Source organism: Aulonocara stuartgranti, assembly GCF_965226115.1.
Source record: "Aulonocara stuartgranti genome assembly, chromosome: 7".
NCBI lineage: Eukaryota > Metazoa > Chordata > Actinopteri > Cichliformes > Cichlidae > Aulonocara > Aulonocara stuartgranti.
In genome coordinates, this window is record NC_138945.1 from 50423920 (window position 1) to 50441739 (window position 17820).

General features: G+C 40.7%; 1 protein-coding gene across 4 annotated transcripts in view; it reads right to left on the reverse strand.

The window, feature by feature from the left end:
- mon2 (MON2 homolog, regulator of endosome-to-Golgi trafficking) overlaps positions 1-17820 on the reverse strand; it is a 34606-nt gene that overhangs the window by 11540 nt on the left and 5246 nt on the right. For 2 of the 4 annotated variants that reach the window (XM_082539253.1, XM_082539254.1), the window contains exons 2-20: positions 14583-14646; positions 13414-13541; positions 10872-11003; positions 10655-10784; positions 10367-10464; positions 9917-10042; positions 9250-9444; positions 8753-8877; positions 8347-8486; positions 8064-8217; positions 7519-7709; positions 7094-7175; positions 3989-4170; positions 3247-3359; positions 2174-2278; positions 1809-1889; positions 1623-1696; positions 1303-1393; positions 1053-1154 (exon numbers count right to left, since the gene is read on the reverse strand). In XM_082539253.1, coding sequence (XP_082395379.1) covers positions 1053-1154; positions 1303-1393; positions 1623-1696; positions 1809-1889; positions 2174-2278; positions 3247-3359; positions 3989-4170; positions 7094-7175; positions 7519-7709; positions 8064-8217; positions 8347-8486; positions 8753-8877; positions 9250-9444; positions 9917-10042; positions 10367-10464; positions 10655-10784; positions 10872-11003; positions 13414-13541; positions 14583-14646 — 2313 coding nt within the window. Of the gene's footprint in view, positions 1-1052; positions 1155-1302; positions 1394-1622; positions 1697-1808; positions 1890-2173; positions 2279-3246; positions 3360-3988; positions 4171-7093; positions 7176-7518; positions 7710-8063; positions 8218-8346; positions 8487-8752; positions 8878-9249; positions 9445-9557; positions 9669-9916; positions 10043-10366; positions 10465-10654; positions 10785-10871; positions 11004-13413; positions 13542-14582; positions 14647-17820 lie in introns of those variants that run through there. The other 2 variants (XM_082539256.1, XM_082539255.1) reach the window with 2 other exon arrangements.

Genomic DNA, 17820 nt, shown 5'->3' on the forward strand with positions numbered 1-17820 from the left:
ATGTGCACCCTTTTGTATACTGTGTGGCTTTAAGTATCTACTTAACGCCGCACATTTTTCATTATTATCGTTATCTGTATGAATAGTAGACAAAGTCGCAAAGAAAGATATTCAGCATTTTATCTAAGCACGTTTTTGCCAGTTTGCAGCTTTGGATTCTACTTTGAGACAAATCAGGAATTCACACTGAAAAAGCTTTGCAAAATAATGTAGGATCAAACACTGATAACAGCACAAACACATTGTGGACACACTGTGGCATAGCGACCTCTCAGCTCCAGCATGTTTATGTCTGATCGAGAGGGAGCAAAAAAAAGCAACAACCAAAAAAAACCAAAAAAAAAAAACCAACCAGATTGGAACCAAGAGGCAGAGAGGGAAGGAGAGATGGGAAAGTCAGTGTTTACTGAGGAGAGGATCTGAGCTTACCTTCTGCAAAACAAACGGGTGTGCAAAAGAAAAAGGAGATAGAGAAAATGTGACGAAAACCTCAAAACACAGATGTTTACAGATACATAGCAGGGATTTTCTGATGACAGCTGAAGAAATGACAAAAAAAAAAAAAAAAAAACCCAGTTTATCGCTCATATCAGTCCATATATTGTATTACTGCTTGTGAAATGATAGGTCAGCTTGCTGGTTGATATGACCTATGTTCTGCATTATTTACCACAACATACAGGTTTTACTCTGGGTATATAACACTAAAGAACAGTAAGCAGTATAGTGGAAATTTGGTGGTATTAAGACAAATATGTACTGGAAAAACAAACCTAATACCACCAATCACTGCGATTAAATTCTGTATAGTTTATTTAACAAAAAAAAAAATGAAGACATTTTTTGGTCTTAGCTACTACATGAACTCATGTCTACATAATTAATCTACATTTCCAAAGACAAAGACTTTACCTTGAGTACCAATTTAACAGGTACATTTATTTATTAAGCTAAAATGATGCGATATTTGATCAAAGAGGTACAGGAAAAATAGACTGTACCTCATTTAACATGAAATGTACGTGTAGGCTTCTGTTCTAAGTAGTCATTACCTCCAATAAGTGGCCTGTCAGTGGTCTCCACAGGATCTCTATGCGATCCATGTTGACCAAACCGGTTTCAAGCAGCTTGGCGACTGCAAACAGAGACGGCTCCTGAAAAAAAAACATAACACAAAACAGAAGGTGTAGAAAACCCAAAATAAAACACTGGATATGTTTCACAGAAGCACAAGTTCCTTATAAGATTTGAATCAAACTCAAATCTCTTCCTAAACATCAGTCAACTAGAGAAACCGTTTACCTTGTTGTTTCCATAAGCCATTTCCATCGCTTCCAGGGAGAGGGAACAGAGAGCATTGATCAGGTGATGCAGGGACACATCATCCAGGTACCTAGATGACAGAAAAATACTTATTTCAGATAACATGTGCCTATTCTGCTTAGCATTAATAACTTAAAATTCTGATTTTACAACAGGCAACACTAGCCTATCTCTCTAAGAAAATACTGTGCTCCTTCCCAGTCATATTTATTAACAAATGGTTATTGTACATATCCATTTTAAGATCATCAGGTAAGTAAGTAAAGTATCTACATATGCTCAGGCACACTGATCCTTACTGAGAGCTCTCGAACAGTCTGGACAGGATGTTGGAGATAACAGGCAGGTCTGTCATCACTGCTGTGGTCAGCACCTGTTTAGGTTGGAGACACACGATTAGCATGTAAGCCCATCACCTTCAACAATGAGCTGGGAAACATAATGTGCAATACAAGTTCAATACAAAGGTTATAAAAAACACTGACCGTACTGGGGCCCTCCACTGCTCGACCAGGCTTCAAGGCACCACCCACGCCTGGCTTAAGCCCGAGGATCCACACTAAGTGCTGGGAGAAAAACAGAAGGTGAAGGAGAGTTGAAGAAAAGTTCATATCAGGTCTTGAAAAAGTACACCAACATGCTGAAAGACATGTATTTTTATGTAAATGTGCTAAGAATGATTCCACTTTCTCTCTGAGAGGTGCATAAAGCACAATGCAGACAGTGCAAGAACAGTTTTGTGCATTTATACATGGAATGGATTTGTATGTGACGTCTAATTACATGAGAGTGTGTACATATGTGCGTGGTTGCAAGTAAGTAAGCGTGTGGCTGTAGGTGGTTGTAGTACCTGGAGGGTAGCCAGTACCAGCTGCCAGGAGGTGCCCAGCACGGCTCCGTGGCAGTGAGCCAGGTTGAGCAGGGTTCGCATACACTGGATGTTTTTGGCAGTCAGCTAAAAGAGGGAGAGAGTAACGTTACAGTCAATTCTAAGGCACACTGTATATTACCAAGTGAGTTGCATCTATAGAACAAGTTATTATGACTTATGACAGTATTCCGTCTCACCACAGGCAATGAAAAGTGTGTTAACAAAAAGAAGGTGGTGGAAACGTAGTGTAAAAGCAAAGGAAATGAAAACAATATGCTAACATTACTATAGGGAAAACTTTAAACTCTGCATGATTATTCCAGGTCAGGATCGAGGTCACTGTGCAGGTACTTTTAAATCTTTTTGCCCTCAAGAAACATTTCAGCGCACAAGCATCCATGTCCAGCATCTATTAAGAACTATCGACCTGAACGAGGCCCTGACAAAGAAAAGCATCTTATTTCACATAGTCAATATTGTCGGAATATACTCTACTATGCACATTGATACTGGCGATACTGCTTAATATGGTTAAGCAGTATTACCTGTTTTGAAGCTGGGGTTTTTTGTTTTGTTTTGTTTACAGAGATTCTGAACATATTTATTTACCGAAACCTTCAAGTACCAACAAATTAAAACCATTTACTTTTACTTAACTCATAGTTCAGTGTTGGATGTATTCATTTCATTTTATTTCATTTATTCATTCATTTCAGGCACAATAAAATACATATATTGAACATAAAGTGCACGAAACTTTATTTTTTTAAACTTGATTGTTTGGAGCCGTTTGGACTCACCAAACTGCTGCTATTTGTTTATTTATTGTGGAAAAGTGGTTTTCCTGCTTTATCTGGATTTAACCTGCCCAACAGCAAGAGCTCCGCTGACATTGTCTCCATTATGGAAGATTATTGTTAATCTAACTTGTTTTGATAAAAAACACTTGTGAGCTTTGTTTTGGGAAAACTGCTACACAAATTAAAATGTGAAAATCTGTTACACTTATCGAGTATGTAACCACCAAGTCTTCCAAATGTGTGCGTCCTTACCACAACAGTGCCCTGGGGCTGGGCAGTTAGTGGCTGCCCCACAGCCACCACCTGCTGATGAGATTCACTGGAGGGGCTGATAATCTGCACGTTCTGGCCCTGGATTGAATAAGCTGTGGAGAAAACACACACACGCACCCACGCAAACATATTGTTACACACGCGCACACGTAGAGGAGTCAAGGTTTTTGAGGGGATTTTGTAGCAAGCTTACAACATGCAAGAAAAGCTCTCTTAATTAACTCCAAGACAAACATCCCATCGGTGAGTCAAGACCCAATTTGCCGGCTTTATCTCTACAAGCTGATATGCAAATAGTGAGAGTCTGAGCGGCCGGCTTGAGAGCAGCTGTGTGTGGACGCCTACGTTCCCCAGGCACATTCTCCTTGGTGTGTCTAATTAGAAGCCACAGTGAAAACTTATGGATTAATGCAACAAGAGCAGGAGAACAGGGACAGGCAGAGTGCCAACAGTTTACATGTTGGGCACATCTTACCCATGTGGGAGATTAGACCTGCTCATTAAACACATGTGACCAGAGGCCATCCCTCAGGGCTTTACATGGGGACTTTTAATGGTTTGCAGTATAAAACATGTATTTGCTCTTGCAATTCTTGGTGTGTACAAGTGAATAACTACATGCCTGACATACTTGTACAACAAAAATAGAGGTTATATGAAACTTGAGTCCCCTTGAAAATGTGTTTTGTATTTATCTTTAGATGCATTCTCAGTCACCCACCTTTGCTGGAGAGGGTGGCCGCGTTGCTGCTGAGGACAGTTAGGGCGTAGTGTGGGGGCAGAGAGGCCTTGCAGATGGCCGTTATAAAGGCATCACGAGGTGTCACCAGGCCGAGACGGCCACACAGCGAGGCCATGGTCAGCTCTGCTTTCAAGATGTTCTCAGTCGCTGTCTCATCAGTGCTGAACACGCAAGACGTGAGAAAAGGAAGAAAGAGGACAGAAAAGTGAAACATAACACACTGCAGACTGTATTCCTTATTGTCTAATTTAATATTTATATCCTAAGAAATGCTGCCAAGGCTATATTAGACCTTTATTCATTATTAGAACATGATAGGATATGTATAGATAAACCCAGCAATGAAATTTGAATTTCTTTTGAAGTACTTTTATGACCAAGTGAAGAATTTTCAACATAGCACATCTAAACAAATGAGTCTTCTTTAGAAACCATCAATTATTTCTGTTTGCACACAATAATAAAAATGAGCAGAGTTTGTGTTATTAGCAGCTGAAAAGCTGACCTTTGCAATGATGTGTTTTAACTTTGTAATGCTCAAAACTTGTAAACGCAAGTTAAAACTGAGGGTTTTCTTCCAACTGACTCACTGTTTGAGCTGTCACATGAGAAAGCATCATGTCAAAAACAAGAAATCTCTTTTGACTCCACAAAAAGAATTGCTAATGCTCACAAAGCAGGAGGTGGATATAGAAAGCTATCACAGCATCTCCAAGTGTCAAGAACTGTAGTGAGAAGTATCATTAAGAAATTCAAAGAGAGCCACAGAGCCTGACAGAGGCAGGAAGCTAAATATTTCAAAGGCTGGAAAGAAAACTAGTGACAAATGTGTCTAAAGTCACAACTGCTAGGGACTTAGTGAATCACTAGAATACTGCACAGGAATGGGCTGAGAGGTTGCAGACCAAGAAAAACACAGGAAGAACAGACACTGAAGTATGCTGAGGACAACCTGGACTGGAAGTGCGTCCTTTGATCAGGTGAGATAAAACTTGAGCTCTTTGGCCACAGAGACGCTGCTTATGTTTGGAGAAAGAAGGGAGAAACCTACAACCACAAGAACTCCATCCCCACAGTGAAACACATTGCTAGGAATATTATGTTGTGGGGACCAGCAAAAAATGATGTTGGCATCAGGGGGACTAATGGTTTAATGCACGGCTGTGTAGCGGGCTGTTGTGTTAAAAGATGCAAACCCACATTTTTTTATTATTATTAACCTTTATTTAACCAGGAAAAGTCCCATTGAGATTAAAAACCTCTTTTGCAAGGGAGTCCTGGCCAAGAGGCGACAACACGTTGAAATTACAAAGTTACATACATATTATAAATAACAATTACATTTTAAAAACATTTTTCTCTGGCTCTCTCAATCTGGACTTAAAAGCATTTAATGAAATAAGATCTGCTATCTTCCAGTCTTTTTGCATCATGTTCCATGTGAAAGGGGCAGCATAAGTAAAAGCCCTCTTTCCCAGTTCAGTTCTGGCAAATGGAACAATGAGCAATAAAAGATCGCTTGAACGCAGGCTGTAAGAAACAGTACTTCTCCGTGTGAGCAGATCGCAAATGTAGGTGGGCATTTGTCCAAGCAGGGCCTTATAAATAAAGATGCACCAGTGAGCAAACCTCCTGGAGGACAACGAAGGCCATCCCACTCGAGCGTACAGATCACAACAATGGGTCAAGGCCCTACAGTTTGTAATAAACCGTAAGGAGGCATGATAAACTGAGTCAATCTTATGAAGACACTGGGCGGAAGCATTCATGTACAGCAGATCACCATAATCTAAAACAGATAAAAATGTAGCATTTACAAGACGCTTTTTTGTCTCAAAAGAAAAGCAAAATTTGTTTCGAAAAAAAAATCCCAATTTTAGTTTGAGTTTTTTCACAAGATTGTCTATGTGAGGTTTAAAGGTCAGAGAATCATCAATTAAAAAGCCAAGATATTTATACGTATGCACCACTTCTATGAGGTTTCCCTCAAGAGTGGACACCAAGGGGACAGTTTGAGGAAATCTCTTCATGTTTGAAAACAACATTAGCTTTGTCTTTTCAGCATTGAGAACCAATTTCAGCTCCATTTGCGACTTAAAACAGACCCTGCACTACAAACATATTTAGGAGCAGCGTATGACAACCCTAAGTCCAGGCAGCCTCCAGTTTTTCAGCAAAAACGCTGATAACACAACAGAAGCAGTGATGGTGATGCTGGCAAAGTTTAATGTCAGAGCCAGAGTCTACAGCGTTACACGCTGTGAACAGTAAATAGGCAGAGCCATTACCGAGACAGTGAACTCAGAGTAAAAGAAAACATGTTTCTAGCATCCAAAACAGCAGCACCAAAACATCTGATCACCATTAAAACCTTAACTGGGAAAAAAGTGAGCGGGAGTCCTGCATCGAACCACCTGATCAACAAACTGAAGAAAAGCAAACTCTGTAGCTGCTCCATCCACCGCTGTTAGTTTTACACCGTGAAAGATGTGCACAGGTTGTATTAAAATATGAACAGTTAACTTAGTCTGACACCAGATACCAGACTGGTTAAATTATACAGCTCGATGAAGGCTGAGGGCGCCGTCCTATTTAACATGGGAGCGACACCTGCAGCTAACGGAGAAGTGACCGCATTAGAGACCATGGTCACGCCATATTAATTTCAAGGCTTCTGTATCGTTTTCCATTTTGTAAGTGAAATCATCTGAAATATTGTTTTAATTAAATTGCATGACTATTTAAAAATATAAAAACACAAGCCAATAAAAAAAATAAATAGGCCATTAAACTCTAAGCCACTGACCTGAGGGTTGTTATGTTGGACACAGAGCTATTATTAATATTCATTAATAACTACAACATGATAATGTCTGTTTCAGCAGCACAAAAACTCACCTCCTAGTTCTATTGAACAAACACTTGAACGGGAAATTAAATGTGTATTTATCTGTTAAGCATACATCGTGCGTTTAAAGTAATCTTTAATGTGGTGCAATTTACAAATGACTAAAGCTTTAAAACGTTCCTGTCTGAATCACTGCTGTAAATATATAACATGTCTGCTGACTCCAGAATCCGTACCTGGCATCCAGCAGCAGAGACAGTGCAGCCAGGAGACCGCACCAGCAGGCGTTGACCATCTCCTCCCACACCAGGTGAGCCCCTGAGACAAACAAAACATTACGGGGTTTATTCCTAAATACTATCACATCAGTCTGGACAGTCTCATGTTGGGGAAAAAGAAAAGAAATTGATCATCTCTAATTTTTTTCCACTTCTTATTTGAAATTATAAAGAGGTTCGGCTATAATTGTGGTCACTAGAGTTTGTACAAGTGCTACCACCCAGAATCATGACAGGCTAGACCATTATACACACCACTCCTGCTTCCCCATCTCCATATGTCTGCTTTCATATATTTTCAACTGATTAATATCCTTCTTGTCAGGGTGTATCATGAGAATAAAACGCTCCAAAGAACATTTTTTCCTTCTGTACATTCTCACCAGGTTGCGGCTTCCACTCCTGGTCAGGGTGAGCTTCTCTAAATTCAGCAGCTGCCTCCTCCTCCGCGGCCAGTTCTCTTTCAATCATGGTGGTGATGCCCCTCACCAGGTCAAGCAGAGCACTGAAGGCCACTGACATGGCGTAGCCCTCTGGGATGGATGGGGGCTCAACCTTGTCCAGCATCTCTAAGCTGGGAGAGAGATGGAGAAAGAGAAATGAGGTGAAGTACATGAACTGAAGTTTCTGTCTGGAAAATTGACATATAAGAGCTGCCTCCTTTTCCAAGACCATTAACATATTAGGCAGCCATTTCTTTTCAGCAAATAACTTTTGATCTGCTGTATCATTAACGTCAGAAACAACATCTTGGGGGAAAAAATTAATTTAAAAAATGACAAGCTTGTCTATATTTATGCCACTTTGCAGCACAAAGCTAGTCGGTCCTGGAACTGTTTACTTTCTGCATCTGTGACTGGAATTACATCCTTATAAACACACAATAAATAAGGGGAGATTATTCAGTATGTACAAAAGAAATTCTTACTAGGTGGCCTTGGCGCTTCCCTGGACACTAACAGTCATAAGGGGGATCCAGGTACCACGGTATTCAAATGCAGCCTGGGTAGTCAGGGTGCCGCTGACCCCTCCTGTGCCTGGACCGCCTTGTGCTGTGCCTTGAGCACCTGAACCCGACCCACCTACAACAAAAGCCGGAGAGGAATGAGGTAAGGGGGTATAAGTGCAGTAAATCTGAATTTCAGGCCCATTTGAACACATCTCCTTGACATCAATAGAAATTCTAAATAAGGACAACTCAGTCAACTTACCAGCTGGCGCGCCGACAGCAGCCACGTTTCCCGCATTGGGAACGATGAAGAGGGACTGGATGAAGGATCCCAGGGCATTGACAATGTCTCTGAACACTTTAGTGGAGTGCTGCTTCATGTCATAAGACTGGCAGAACGAACTGAAACAGAGAAGAGCAGAGTGAGATCACAGCAGTGTGGGGTTGTATTAGAAAGAAAGAAAAAAGGACACTTCAGACTTTGCCAAGTTTCATTAGGCCAAACTGCACTCTGAGAAACAGTTAAACAACCTTAGTCACAAAAGGGTTTAATGAATGTAATTGTGCAGAATCAGCTATATTTTTTTTAAACTAAAGTAGGAAAAAAAAAACGTAAGTTTCCAGACCCTGTAACTAAAAATCTGTGTTGTTTTTTTAAAGCTGCTTACCGTAACAAATGAGGCTGCACACACAGTCTGTGGACTGATTCCACAGCCACTGCTCTGAGCCACTGAGGCTTCTCCCCATCCAGAAATTTCACCAACAGAGACAAGAAGATCTCACACTCAGTCACCTGCAAGCCAAGCACACACATATCAGACTGAAAGTGATGCAAAATCTCTGAATACCTTCTGGCTTTGTGGAAGTGGAACGGCTTTTTGATCAATTTGAGCAAAAAGAAGAAAAAAAAATTCCATCTCAAAAATTGAATAAATGCCACTAAATAAAAACAGCTGGAATGCTGAGTTACTCGATTGTAGTTAAGCTCATTAAAGTGCTTGGAGGAGAACTAAGACAAAACTACTGCTTGGGTAAGCCAATGCTAATCTGACTGGATCAATTAAGTGCATCAGCTCTGTGCTTAAGAAAATCCCATAGACATAAAAAAACAACCATCAGACAACTGTTTTGACCACCCAACCATCGCAACGGATCAGTTACTTACCAGTAAGCTGTAGAAGTGCTTGATGAGGACGGAGACCACACGCAGCAACCTCATGCAGATGGGGAAGTAAGGTTTCTCCACAGGAGCTGGTGAAGCAGCGCTGCTGCTGCCCTGCCGGAACTTGATGTTAGGGGAGAAGAGCTTGATGACGAGGGGACAAACTCTTTCTTTTAGCAGGAAACTGAACTCCTGATGCTGGGTAGGAAACAAAGGGAGACCAAAACATCCTGTGAATTAATTTATTTTATTGTAGAATGTTTCATTAAGAATTTTATTGAAAGGACAAGATGGATCAGATGGATCTAAACCTTTTAAAATAAAAAAAGTTGGAACCTAACAATGAGCAGACTTTTCTCTTTTTTGCCACTTCTGGTCTGACACCTTGTTTTTGGTCTAGATCAGGGGTGGGCAATCTCAGTCCACGAGGGGCGGTGTCCCTGCAGGTTTTAGATCTCACCTTCGGTCAACACACCTGAAGCACATGATTAGTTCGTTACCAGGCCTCTGGAGAACTTCAGGACATGTTGAGGAGCTAATTTAGCCATTTAAATCAGCTGTGTTGGTTTGAGGACACATCTAAAACCTGCAGGGACACCAGCCCTCGTGGACTGAGATTGCCCACCCCTGGTCTAGATGTTCACAAACTCGCTCTTTTTTCTCTCTTTACCTGCAGGAATACACCGGGGAAATCATTAAGAACAGACTCCAGCAGCTCAAGGCCAAACGTCCGTGTCATCTCTGTCATCCCCACCAGCCAGTAGGGGGCGTCAGCATTCACCAGCTGGCACAAGTCCTGCAGGAAGGTGAACAACAGCCTTCAAAACAATGCAGTGTTGTCCTACCCACATCACAGTGGCTGAAACAGGGCTTTGACCAAGCTCTGCGTGAAGAACAATCATCATCACATGAAAGTGTAATGTGGGTGAAAGACTTCAAGACAACCAAATCCCTCTTTAAAAAAATTACTTCATTTCAGAGATGAAAAGAAATATTTCTGAATTAGTTTTACTGGACCTCAATTTGAGATTATAAGAAAGATCTCAAAATCAGCATCTAACCAACTCTGACAAGAGGGCAGGACGGCTTATAGAAGGCTACCGCCCCCTGGTGGACATACCTGAAACAGCATGTATGCATCCTTTGCACTGGGTCTCAAAGTGCTAACAGACCGGCGGTTGGTGTTTCCCTGGACAGGAGGGGGCTGCTCCACAATGCCTTGAGGTTAAATACAAAATACATTACACAGTAAATTAGCTTGCAATTAAAAAGCATTTTTATCTATGTTCTATTTAAATAGCTTAAGGTGTAAAGATGTACTTTTCAGTTTTTCACACCATCTGTAATATTAAGCATCTCAGAATTTTACTGTATCATCTTCCTACTTTCAGAACCAATGAACTCTAACCTTTAAAGCGCTCGTCCTCAGCCACCATCCTCTCAAACACCACGGTGACAACTTGTCTAACGGTGGCAGCTGCTGTGTTGTTGGTGATGTTGTCCTTGGTGAAGTGCAGACGAAAACACAGCACAATAGCCTGGGCACAGGGGAAAAAACAAACTACTGCTACTATACTGTTCATCCATATAATACATGCAAACAGTGTGTGTGTCTATGCTTTTACCTTGGATAGCACTTCATCATGTACAACTGTGTTGGTGGTCAACAGGACGAGGACTGTCTGTAAAAGTTTCAGCTCTTCCAAACCATTTTCCATCAGCTGCCACAACATGTTGATGATGTTCCCTGCTGCTGCCTGTTTCACAAACACACACACACAACTAAAGTACATAGCCACACTCTGAATTTAGGAGGCATTATCAGAGTTCCTAGCTGATATCAGGCCTTTGGCTTGCCCAAGGTAACAGCCATAAATAATAGACATGCACAAAAACACACTCTTGTGGGAGCAGATGGTTGTGCCTGCTTGGGGTTACAACATCACCCAGTTCAATAACACCAGATCTCACTGTCAGTTTCTGCTGATAGTAAGTGACACCGCACGTCCTTTCTCAGGGTCAAGCTATCCAAAATAAATCTACATGCATCCCCCTAACAGCTGCTTTTATGTGTAACTGGCTCAATTCACAAGATAACAAACAAACTCAATTTTCAAATATGAACGCGTCTTATGCTCTGCCACAGCCCTGCCTGAAGGCACTGCTTTAGTCGTCTACTCTCCTCAATGCAATATCTCAGCAATGCCTTAAGGAACTTCTGCAAATTTGGCACAAATGTCCAGGTGGATTCAAGAATGAAATGATGTGAATTTATTGCTGAGATCTCCGTGAATAGACAAGACATGCTTGGGGAGATAGATGGGAACTAAATCTCAGTTGGTTTGGAGAGGCCTGTACTTCTTCACCATCCTGTCTTTCTCCTATGTCCCGCCTACTTGGTGTGGTTCACCTGTCCTCTGCTCCTGGCTGCTTTTGTTAGAGACCACCGTTTTAGGGGAGCTACTCCTGCATCGTTTTGTTGTTTTGGCCATGGAGGTTCAAGAAGTTTAGGATTTCTTTTTCTTTCTTTTTATGAAACGAAACAGCACAGGTTAGAAGCTGCTTTCTGTTTTACTGGATTGACCTGCATCAACCCGCTCCCCACGCTGTGCTGTTTTTGTGTGCAAACTTTTTTGTATTTGTAAAATAAAATACTAAACGCTTAAACTCTCAGTCTGTTTAACTAACATTACTACCCATCTACTACTGGTGAGTGGGGGAAATAACAATGAATCTGAATGATTAAAAATGTATTATTCCTTTTAATTCACAGTTAAAATTCACAGCTATTTTCAAGGATACAGCTTTAAGAAACAGCCATTTTTCCTCTGGTCAGCAACAAGGGTTTAAATTTAGTTAAGTTTCTTCTTGGATGTCCTGGGATTCAGAACATTTCAGTGTTTGAGGTAAACTACTGCGTGGAAAGAGAGAGACAGAGCGTGAGAGCGAGATCTGTGTGACAAAAATAGTTGATAAGAATTAGCGCTAAGTAACCCAGCGTGACCAGTTCTGACAAAGAATTTTCTCAGGGAATGCCGAGCGCATCTTTTCTCCCACCAAAGGAAAAAAAAAAGAGAGCTTTGAAATCTATTTTAGTGTAATCCAACAAATGATGATTAAAATGAAGAAAGCCTGCTTTGCAGTGTGCTAACACCTCTGGGGTAACATCTTGGAAACCGCTCACATCTCAGGTCTGCCAAAAGCTGCGTTGTTTAAAAGGTCGAAAACCCCTACACCCATTTCACAGGCTACCATTAAACGACGATTTCAATTTGGAAGTTATTGTAGCCTCCCCTTTCCTGAGATCGGTACCTTATTCCACTCCGTTTTTCTGAGTTGTTTAACTGCCACTGCGCATAAAGATGATGTTAAACTGTTCAAGTAATAGATTTTCTAGGTCAACGGGTTTCACGAAAATGAGCAGTGGAAGTGGTAAAGGTGGTCTGCGCCTTTGCGCCAGGAACGAGGTCAAATTTAATTTACACTGCTTGATTGGGTATTGATGTGTTGCAGTGCTTGCAGTATTGACCCAATTGGATATCAATCAAGCCTTAATTTGTCCATGCTTACACACTGAAGGTGAGCATGAAACATTGAGGTTTAAAACAGTCTTTATTTACTTCCAGGTAATCAAACAAAAAACAACAGAAGGCCACAACCCGAAAGATTCAAATAATGCTAAAAAAGAAAAACAGCACATCTACTTTCCGTTGTTTTTAATGAGTCGTTCGATCACAAACTCGAAAAATGTGTTTTTCATGGCTGTGTTCTCTATAAAAGAGTTTTCTTCGCTTGGGAACAACCTTCCAACAAGGACGCACGCACCGACTCGCCACTCTTTGAAATAACAATCACACTGTATTTGTGAAGCTCAATGTCACACAGCGGATCAGCAAAGGCCTCTTACTGAGTGCACCTGCCAAAAGCAACTCACCAATGAGTGCATTAGTCTAACAGCCTGATGATTATTATTGCATTTATTGTGATGTGTGTAAATTAACATGTATCAATCAAACTGTCCTCAATTCGGCACTGCTTGTTACCACACTGTGGTTTTATTTGGCCTTCTACACACTAGATTCCCTTCTTGTGTACACATCTGCAGATCATACATATGAAAATATAAATATCCTATTTTCAAATAAAAGGCTAGCTTATAGCCCTCACCTCAGATACGACCTCATGGGACATGAGTCTCTGGATGGCAGCCAAACACAGCTGTGTGATCTTTGGCTCTTTGGTGCCACAGCCCATCAGGAAAGGCTGCACAACCTCTGAGCTGTTCTCCTTTAGGGCTGCAGGAAAAAGGGACACAAATAAAGGACACAAATAATCTTTTTTTAAAGATGTCATCATGCAATTTACTTCTAATAAAATGCCTTAAAGTAAAAAAAAAAAAAATACATGTGTTTGCTTTTGTTTTGCTTCTGATTTCATGAAGTCTGGTACTGCAGAACGAAAACTTTGGAGAGTAAATGAAAAGAATACATGGAGGTATCAACTTACAATAACAATTATTCTCAAGTGTGAATCATGCAACACTATTCTAGCTCAACAATTATAATAATAAAAAAAGGTACCCATTTTGCACTGAGGTTTTTATCATCTCATTTTAAACAGCACTTAAAAGTGAAACGTGCATTATTTCCTTTTCCAGTAAACTGAATTTAGGTTCACCAGTTATTTACACCTGCACAACAGGTTTCCCAGTTAATCACCATAAAGTTGATGCGTCAAGTAGACTTAAAGTTGAAACAGTGAACAGTGAGCTGCTGTACAGTTCACAGCTACAGAGGGGCAGCAGGTTGTGGACAGTCATCAGTGGAACTCAGGAAATGTCAACTATGTGTCAACTCTGCAAATGCTACCAAAAAGCTAGACTTGTTTACAGAGACGGCGCTAGAACCAATTTTCCATACGAGTGCTGAGAGACCAGCCCCGTTTGAAAATACTTCAATAATTCAGAGCAACAAGCTAGGAAGAGCCAGAAAAAGACTGCAAACAAAGCTCAGAGAGGAGGGAAATAAAAGACTCATTTATCATATAACTTAATAAACACAATGACTTTTTTTGTTTGGTTTTTTTGGGGTGGAGTCAAAGGCCGTTTGTACATGACTTGCCTTTGGCTGAATGCATGCATTATGAAAGGAAAATACATGAAAGCCCAGTGACTATTTCAGTCTGTCACTTGTATGCAGGATGCAGTTGTGTGAACAGAAAATCATGAATACTGCCGTCTCCCTGAACATTTGAATATAAGCTTGTTGCAGTTTAAAGCACTAGCTCTGCACACATAGCCAATTGAAGAACAACTAAGTACTTCTATTATCACTCACCTGCTAATATGTCTGTGTTCCTGGCTGCTATCGTCTTAATCTTCACTATACCAGACTCTGCAGCCTAGAGAGGAAAGAGGACAGACATTTAGGTAACTGTTTGATGTGACATCAAATTGAAAGGTGCTGACAGTGCAGCATACATGCACCGCTGGTGGTAGACATGGCTACTTGTAATGGTGGGTGTAGCGGAAAATAGGAAGGCCCAGTTGTAGAAAAACATCTTCATCTTATGAGGAACACCCAGTGAGGTATTCCTCTAAGCTTGAGATGTTCAGAACAGCTGTGAGGAGCACTGTCAAGAATGGGGAAGGGTAAAAGGAGGAGGATGGCAAGTGGGGACGGAGAGGCCGCTCTTATCTTTCTTCAACAACTGCATGCCACGGCAAGCCTCTCAAGATGTTTTCTTTCCCATCTTTGCTTCCCATCAATACTCCACTCCTCATTCCTACATGGGTTCAATTTTAACTGTAATTTCACTTCTTGCCCCAGTTGTTCCACATACAAAAAACACCTGTTTAGACATGTTTTAAAAAACTGTTTAAAACTTATTATGAGCAGTTCTTCTCAAAGGCCGTCTGCAGGGCCAGTACTGCCATCTGTCTTGTATTTCTCCTCACGAAAACAACATAATGCTTTAACCTTTGTGGCTACAGAAGTACACACAATGCCTTTTTAAAAGGCTGGTATAATTTTGGCTAAAGAAAGACATTTTTAAAAAAGGCACACCTCTTTGGATTAGGCACCACTGACGGGATAAATACTGTAACAACATGATTACAATACACCAACATGTCACAAAAGTCGAGCCACTTTGGAGGATCGCAATTCATAAATTACTAAACGGCTGGTAACAACCCCTGCTTAATGGCTAAGCTTTTTCAGAAAATCTTTTACCATACAGCTCCCTAAAAGTTAATCTCTTAAAAAAAAAAAAAAAAAAAAAAAAAGCTTCTCTCCCTCTTCTCCTTTTGTTCCAGAAACCGAACCATAGCAGCTTGCAGGAAAATGAGGGGAGCGCAGAGAGCTTTTTTTAGTCTGAAATAATTGCAACCTTCCTGTTGCTACTTTTGATATTTCCATCAGCACAGACGAGTGAAAAATCCAGCATCAGAACAGCAAATTCTGGCTTTGCATAAGCTGTGACAGAAAGAGTTTCAGACTGCAACAATTAGTTACGACACAATTATACAGCATATCAAACATGAGCCTTTGCTGTTAACTGCAGGCCAGGATGTGTTGTGCCATCTTCACAACTGTGAACCCCTTATAACTATACAATAAACACTGTTTAACTGCTCGTTAACATAAATACGTAATCAACCAATCACATGGCTGCAACATGATGCATTTAAGCATGTAGACATGATCAAGACCTGCTGAAGTTCAAAGTGAGTATCGGAATGGAAAAGAAATGTGATTTAAGTAACTGTGAACATAGATGTCGGTGCGAGACAGGCATGTTTGAGGATTTGCAAAAAAACGACGATCTACAGGCATTTTCTGCACAACCATCTCTAGAGTTTACAGAGAATAGCGTCAGTTCTTTGGGTGAAAACGCCTCAGTGATGTCAGAGGTCAGAGGAGCACGGCTACACTGCTTTGAGCTAACTGGAAGATAACCACTTGTTACAACCAAGGTGTTTTTCAGGAGAGCATCTCTAAATGCAAACACATTGAACTTTAAAGCAGATGGGCTTCAGCAGCAGAAGACCGCATCAGGTTCCACCAGGTTTAATACACTGCAACCTATTGAGTATTCATGAACGTTTCCATCCCTTTATGGCCTCAGTTGAACCATTTTCTGATGACTCCTTCCAACAGGATAACGCACCATGTCACAAATCTCAAATTATCTCAAACTGGTTTCCTGACAGCAAGTTCAGCGCATCTAGATGACCTCCAGTCACCAGATCTCAATCCAATAGGGCACCTTTGAGATGTGGTGGAACGGGACACTGGTATAATGGAAATCCAGCTGAACAATTTGCAGGAACTGTGTGATGCTGTCATGTCAATATGGACCAAAAAATCTCTGATGAATGTTTCCAGCACCTTGTTGAATTTGCATCATGAAGATTAAAGCAGTTCTGAGGGGAAACGTGGGTCCAACCTGTTACTAGCAAGATGTAATAAATGAAGTGGCCAGTGAGTGTATTTGCAACCTGTGCAACAACAACTATCTATTCAACTCAAAAGAGAGCACTAGAAATATTGCAGCATGCAGACAAAGTCGTGGGAAATATGTGCGCACTTTGTTAAGTCAAAGTTTTTGACGTTGTGATGAGAGAGTGGATTGTACTTTTTAAAAGGCCTGCCTTTGCCGAAGTAGCCATATCTGTTAATAACCACAGTGACTACTCTATAAAAATGAAAGGAGAACTAAAGGCATATATGAACTGACAATCTGTGTGTCAGTTGAACAGAGACAAGCAAGTTCTCTAATTAGAAACAGATTGTGTGTCCTTTATTCCGCCTCCAACTGAACCCTCCCATATGAAAAAAATGCCAGTGAGTTTCCACAAAACCATTAAAACTTTTCACAATAAAAATATTTTCACATTAGCCTACTAATTGTTAGAGTCTGTGGTTGACAGGAAGTTGCAACATTTCTCCCCAGCAGACAAACTGATCTTTCTCTCTGCTTCCTCATAGAAAGTGCTGTTTAAGCTTTCTAGCGTAAAAAGTATCCCCTCCACTTGTCTCTGGAAAACTGTCAGCATTAAAAAGCCTCCACACTGTTGAGGATAATACCACTGGCCTGATGATGCCATTGCAACAGAGAGAGACACCAGAAACTGTCTATGTTAATACATGAGTTCTTTTATTGGTGTATCTGAAAGTCTATTCAAAGGTAACTGCAGTGTTACTCTAGTAAAATTTATCAGTTAAAAACCTTGCCCTCTTATCTATGTCATAAAGTCAACTATTCTGGTATCACTGAACAGATACATTATCAGTCACATTAAGCAGCACGCTGCAGAGAATCCCTGGCTGAGAATTAATTCTTTGAGTTTGTATCCACCTTCAAAGACACTTGGTATGTGTTCACTTTAACAGCTTTCAAAGCAGATTATTTAGGCCATCACTAAACAAAATTCTGAATGTGCTCAACACAAGGAAAAAGTCAAAAGGTTACTGCTTTTCAGAATAGACATCATTTATCTGCTAATCTGATACCAACCACCAGTATTTTATTATTTGACCATTATCAGTATCATGTGCAAAACACTGTGTA